This window comes from Olea europaea, unplaced genomic scaffold (assembly GCF_002742605.1).
Source record: "Olea europaea var. sylvestris unplaced genomic scaffold, O_europaea_v1 scaffold526, whole genome shotgun sequence".
NCBI classification, from domain to species: domain Eukaryota; kingdom Viridiplantae; phylum Streptophyta; class Magnoliopsida; order Lamiales; family Oleaceae; genus Olea; species Olea europaea.
Window position 1 is genome coordinate 324733 of NW_019263579.1, and position 6000 is coordinate 330732.

The 6000-nt window shown below is 35.9% G+C and overlaps 1 protein-coding gene across 1 annotated transcript; it reads right to left on the reverse strand.

Annotated features, from left to right (window-relative positions):
- Positions 1-965: 965 nt before the first annotated feature.
- Positions 966-4796, reverse strand: LOC111388727 (28S ribosomal protein S9, mitochondrial-like). The gene is made up of 4 exons (XM_023013516.1): positions 4073-4796; positions 2234-2674; positions 1684-1764; positions 966-1451 (listed from the first exon to the last, which is right to left on the reverse strand). Exons 1-4 carry the CDS (start codon positions 4716-4718, stop codon positions 1360-1362), a joined length of 1260 nt encoding a protein of 419 aa, XP_022869284.1. The 5' UTR covers positions 4719-4796; the 3' UTR covers positions 966-1359.
- Positions 4797-6000: the final 1204 nt, after the last annotated feature.

The following is a 6000-nucleotide window of genomic DNA, read 5'->3' on the forward strand; positions in this document are numbered from 1 at the left end:
GTGTTGCGCCACTATGGTAGCACAGTGCTGCTACAAGAGGGGTAGATCGGCGTCACAATAAAGATGGTGGGTGGTATAGAGAGGGATAAAGATAGAAGATGGAGAGAAATGATTTGGGTTGGGCGTAAAATTGGGATGAAAAATAGAAAAGGCTGCAGTGGGATTTGTGGGTGGGTTTGTAGATAAATATAATTTTATAATATTGTTATTAATATCTAAAAGATAATTTTCATTTGATTTTTGAATAAAAATTCTTTCAACCTTATTTTTGAATTGAAAACTTAATAACTATGTGGATATAATTTCCACATTTAATTTTCGTTTTTCCCTTATGCAGTTGTTCTCTGATCTTTGTTCGTTATTGTTGGATGTTGACTTTGTTTCCCACAATGTAAACGGCTTGGCCGATATACTAGCATCAGTTGTTGTCTTGAGCGTCCAAAAGTTATGTCCATCATATTCCTCATTTTCTACCGATACATAAAAAAATATACATAATAAATTACATAATATGACGTGGAGGGAAAGGATTTGATGAAAAAGTTGATTGTATTTTAAATTGATAAATGTTAGTATGCCTCGTGACATTATGTAATTCACTGTATACGTTGCAAGATTCAAAATTCATTACTGCAAATGTTTCGTTTGACCTTCAAAAAATGTAGAGCTGAGATCTCTAACGTTTGAACCCGATTACCGAACAAGTAGATTAGCATCTTAAATCTGAATCTTCAATGATAAGAATAAGCTTCGATCAACAATTTTAAAGAGAAAACTGAGATAAATTGAGTTCATAGTATCCTCCTTCCCGACACTAATAATTACAAGAATATGAACTATAAATTCATAGAAATATATATTTTCTTTTTTTGGGTACTACAAGCATTGGCTAACCAATTTCAGTCCCCGATCACATAATAATGACCTTTTCGGTTTGATGGATCATACAACAGTAACAAAAAATATAAGTTAAAATCTTGTCTATTCTACTCGGTGTCCAACCACGCTGAGACAAGCAGCACGGCCAATTAAAAGTTTTAATATAAAGAACCTAACACTAGGTTTCCAAACATTTATTCCATTATTACAAGTCACTTCTCTATCTCCACAACGATATATAAATGTGCATGAAGCCGCAATTATAAAATCTAAGGAAATTGAGAATAGTCCAAGACAATATGTCAGTGAAAAATCTAATATTCCATGCAATGCTGCATGTTGAGCAACTTTTCGACTACACTTTTTGTTATACTATTGATGCCAGATGACCTGAAGAGATATCAATCTCATTGCCAGGAAGCAAAACATTTGTGTCCATGGATAGCTGACAGCATCAGAATAAGAACGCATGACCCTCCATTAACGCTTGACCCATTGGAAGCTCTTTCTTGCTTTGGCTTTACCAGGCTTTTTCCTTTCCACGACTCTTGGATCCCTCGTGAGAAAACCAGCTGAAAGAAAATGATATACCGGATTAAAAAGTGTCAAACTATCATGATTGAGAACGAGATCGATATGTTAGCACTGGAACTCGTTTTGGACACTATCTTTAAGGGTAATAGCGAAAATTTGGATATATCAATAATGCATGCATTTCCTACAAAACCTGATCTAGGAAAGAAAAGTATTTCATTGGCTTACAAAAATTGAGAAAAAATAAGTATATGATCCAACAAGTCATACCGTCTCTGAGAGGAGGACGCAAGCCTGGTTCCCAGTTTTGCAATGCCCTGCTGATGCCCAAACGGATGGCACCAACTTGACCTGTTGAAAATGCGAACTTTTATTACCATATAATAATGTACAGTACAAGAAGCATACAATCAAGATATATAACTGGAAATATAAGTGAAGGAGTTTCCAACTAAAATTGGGTTTAGAGCTTCCAATTCAAGACTGCAGTTTCCAATCTGAGTGAAATAGCAAAAACTAATGATTTAGAGCTAAGTTTCGACCATTGGAGCTTTGATTTCATGTGCCCATTGAGTCCACAGTATAGCTCTCTAACTTGATGGTATGGTAATTTTTCAAATCAGGGCTGCATGGAAGAATTAGACTGGATGGCTACTAGATCAACAACGGTTTTAACATGGCTAGCACAATGATCCCACTTGTATTTACTTTCTCCTGATCTAGCCTAGACCCAATCTAATCCCAGACTACATGGAAAATACTATAATTCAACAGTCAAACTGATTACGCATCAAATATATGTATATAAATCAATGCTTACCTGATACGCCGCCTCCTTTAACAGTACAATTGACATCCCAAATACCCAAAGTTTTAGTTTCAGAGAAAGGCCGAAGAAGTGCAGCACGGTGATCAAGCATCGGGAAATACACGTCAAACTCTTTGTCATTTACTACAAAATTACCCTCACCAGGTTGAATCCAGACACGTGCAATGCTGCATTTCCTCCTTCCTGTTCCATAAGCCCTTCCCTTATCGTCTACTTGTCTGACACGTGAATTGGCAACTTCCTCCTGTTTCTGGCGCTCTATTTCAGCCCTACTGGATTTTTTGGTGTTCTTTTCGTAACGCTGATCTTCAATATCCCTTAGAGGGGGCAGTCCTTGAATGCCTTCAAAGTCTTTCAAAGCAATCAAATTATCTAACATTGCATCTGTGATTCCAGATGCTGCTATAAGATCCCCAAATGCACGATTTGGACCTGAAAGAAGTGATGTGATGATAAATGTTATCTTCCAATACTATTGTGTATAGATGACCTGTATAAGAAAATTGTTAAGACTTTGCCCCTTCACCCGACCACCACACACATGGAAAAACTAGATTTCACTCAGTAACAACCTTCACGTGTAAAGGCCACAATCATAGGATGTCTGATGAGTAGAATTACGAAAGAAACTTCTAATGGAGCTTTACAGAGAAACATTCTGCATAAAAATGCAAATGAGATGAGAATAAAAGAAGTAGAATTATAAAGAAACTTCTCATAGAGTTTTAGTAATGCATGTATCCATGTGTTGTATTTTCAAGACCTAGACAACTATCACCCATCTTCAAAAGCTTGAGCATAATAGGAACTAAGTGGATCCTGAAGAGGTATGATGAACCAGACTCAAAATATGTGGTAATTGCAAATCCTTAGTTTTAATTTAGGAGTTGAATCAAAAGAATAAAAAGCTAAATGGTATATATAATGGCAAGATGATAACGGCAATTGAGCTGAAAAATCAAGACAGCAACACGACCTATTCCAAAGCAACTTCAGCTCTTGACCTTTAAGTTATTTATAATTATGATTTCCATTTGTGACTAACAAAAAACAATAAAATAGTGAAAATGTTTGGTATATCAATATTACTGCAGTGGAAAGAACTAGTGGGCATGAACCAACAATTAAAAGCTCTGGGTAGGATACTGTTTCGAAACACAGAAGCAATACAAACAATGGATGTTAGAAAAACGGTCTGCAGATGTGAAATCCACCACATTAAAGTTACATACAGTCTTATTTCCTAGTCATGACTAGTCTTGAATCCTACTAGCCAAAGCATACTATTAATTCTCAATAAGCAACCAGAAATATCAGATACATGAATAAGCCTACATATCTTTCATACATGGTACATCAACACAGTAAAGTCACTATAAACAATAACGAAACAATCATCAAACTATAAGCTCAAATACTATCCCTCCCACTTATCGCATTTCCAAAATTTACCCAAAGGAATATATATATATCCATGCATATTAACTCCAAAAAGAACCTAATTTTGCACTAAAACCAAACCAAAACCACCAAAATTCTATATTAAACACAACAAACAAGTCCAACAATTCAACATCTGGATCTAACTTAACTGGCAATGCCATCAAACTGAATTATCATTAAGACACAAATATATTGGAATTGTACAAATAACAAATTAAGTCCCCGTTTGAGCCAAATTATTGTAAAAATAAGAATGAAAAATATAGTTATTACACAACAAGAGATAAAAAGTCAAATATGATGGCTTGACGGATGACGGTCATATTTTTCATTTTATCCTGGAAAGAATGGAGCTCCAACAGGTTATAAAAAGGAAAGTAATCTTGCCTTTAAGTACAGCAGTGAGAGCCTTCTCTTCTACTTCGAGCTGCTTCTCTTCGGTTCTCCTTTCACTTCCTACACTCACCTCCCTGACACTTTCAAAGCCACTCAACCCCATTTCTCCTTTCTCCTCTCCAACACCAAACACATCCTCATCTTCACCATCCTTTCCCTCAGCAGCGAAACTCCACGGCTCATTCTCCTCCGCGGTGGTCCAGACCTGGCCTCCACCATCGATCTTCTCTTCCACCCTTCTAAATATATCACTCTTTCCGCCCTTTTCTTCAACCCCTTTAAACATACCATCTATCCCATCATCACCATTTTTCATTTCCTCAGCATTTTGATCATGGATGCCCTCTAAAGTTCCAGACTCTACAGAAAACACAGAGTCAATATCTTGATTAATTTCTGAGTTTAGCTTCCACAAATCTGAAGTTGAGGTTGCTGAATCGTCACCAAAGTTTCCATTACCGTTTCTATTTGTGGAGAAAAACGAAACATTGGGGGTTTGGGAGGATAAACGGAAGGTGAAAAATGGAAACGAGGGATTACGGGATACGGGTTTCGGACTTAAGATGTGGGCTTGTGATGAAATTAGGGTTCGGAAACGCTGTAAGTGTGAAAATTTGGAGATGAAGCGAGAAAGCATTGTAGACGGTATAGAACGCGAACTGGAGAGAGAAAGAGAGAGAGGTGGAGGGGTTTACAAATGGGGGGTTAACAGAGGCGGACCTAGAAAGTTTTTCTATATGAGTACCTGTAGTATGAACAAATATAAAATTGAAAAGTTAACTAACAAAAAGAATCAAATTATCATACTGTGGATGAAAAATAGTAAAGACCTAAATTTTAAAATCCAATTTCAAATTTTACCAAGAAATTAAATGATATATATAATGAATTAGAGAATCTGTAGGATAGAAGAAGACGAAAACAAACTGCATTTCTCAATTCTCATTGATACATGAAATAAAATGATTTGCAGGAATAAAAAAAAAAAAGATAAATACAGTCATACATTATATGGGAACTTGATTGTTTGACAACTTGAGAGTTGAGAAACTGGAAGGCAGTATGTGGCGGAAGCAAGCAGGAAGCAATCGTCGGTTGCGTTACTCGCGTTGCAATCGGGTCGAAGGCTCGAAGTCAATCCAGTAGCAACAGGGGCGATTATTCTACGATTTCTTCTCCAATTCTCAACTTCTACCACCATTTGATTCAACCGAGCCGCCACCTCCTCAGTCATATGGGAGTTAATTGCTCTAATGATCACTGAACTTAGGTCAAAGTCTTTGATCAGTCACTGAACTTTAAAATGTCGAGTTTTAGTCATTGAACTTAAGTTCATGTCTTTAATTGACCATTGAAGTTTGAATGTCAAGTTTTGGCTACTAAATTTTGAAAAATGTCGAGTTTTAATCACTGAACTTGGGTCCATGTCTTCAATTGCTCACAAAAGTTTAAAATATCAAATTTTGGTCACTAAATTTTGAAAAATATTGTCCATTATTCACTGTAAACTTGATATTTTTTAAAATTCAACAGTTATGCTAGTGAGTAATGTAGGGTATATTTCAAAGTTCAGTGGCCAAAATTCGACTTTTTAAATTCCAGTGAGCAATCTAAGATATTGACCTAAGTTCAATGACAAAAACTCGACATTTTAAGTTTCAGTGATCAATCAAAGATATAGACCTAAGTTCAGTGATCAAAACTCTACATTTTTCAAAATTTAGTAGTCAAAACTCGACATTTTAAAGTTCAATGGTCAATCAAAGGCATAGACTTAAGTTATGTGACCATTGGAACAATTAACTCATCATAAGGTATGCTAAACGTAAATAAAATTGGTCCAATTAATTGGCCCATTTCAAATTTTTTTTTTTTTTTTTTTTTTTTTTTTTTTTTCGGGGGGGGGGGGGGTGGGGTTT

Coding starts and splice junctions, on each gene's coding strand:
- LOC111388727 (XM_023013516.1), bottom strand. CDS start 4,718: ATGCTTTCTCGCTTCATCTCCAAATTTTCACACTTACAGCGTTTCCGA. Junction 2,675..4,072: donor TCTCACTGCTGTACTTAAAG/GCAAGATTACTT, acceptor CACTTCTTTCAG/GTCCAAATCGTGCATTTGGG. Junction 1,765..2,233: donor TAAAGGAGGCGGCGTATCAG/GTAAGCATTGAT, acceptor CATTTTCAACAG/GTCAAGTTGGTGCCATCCGT.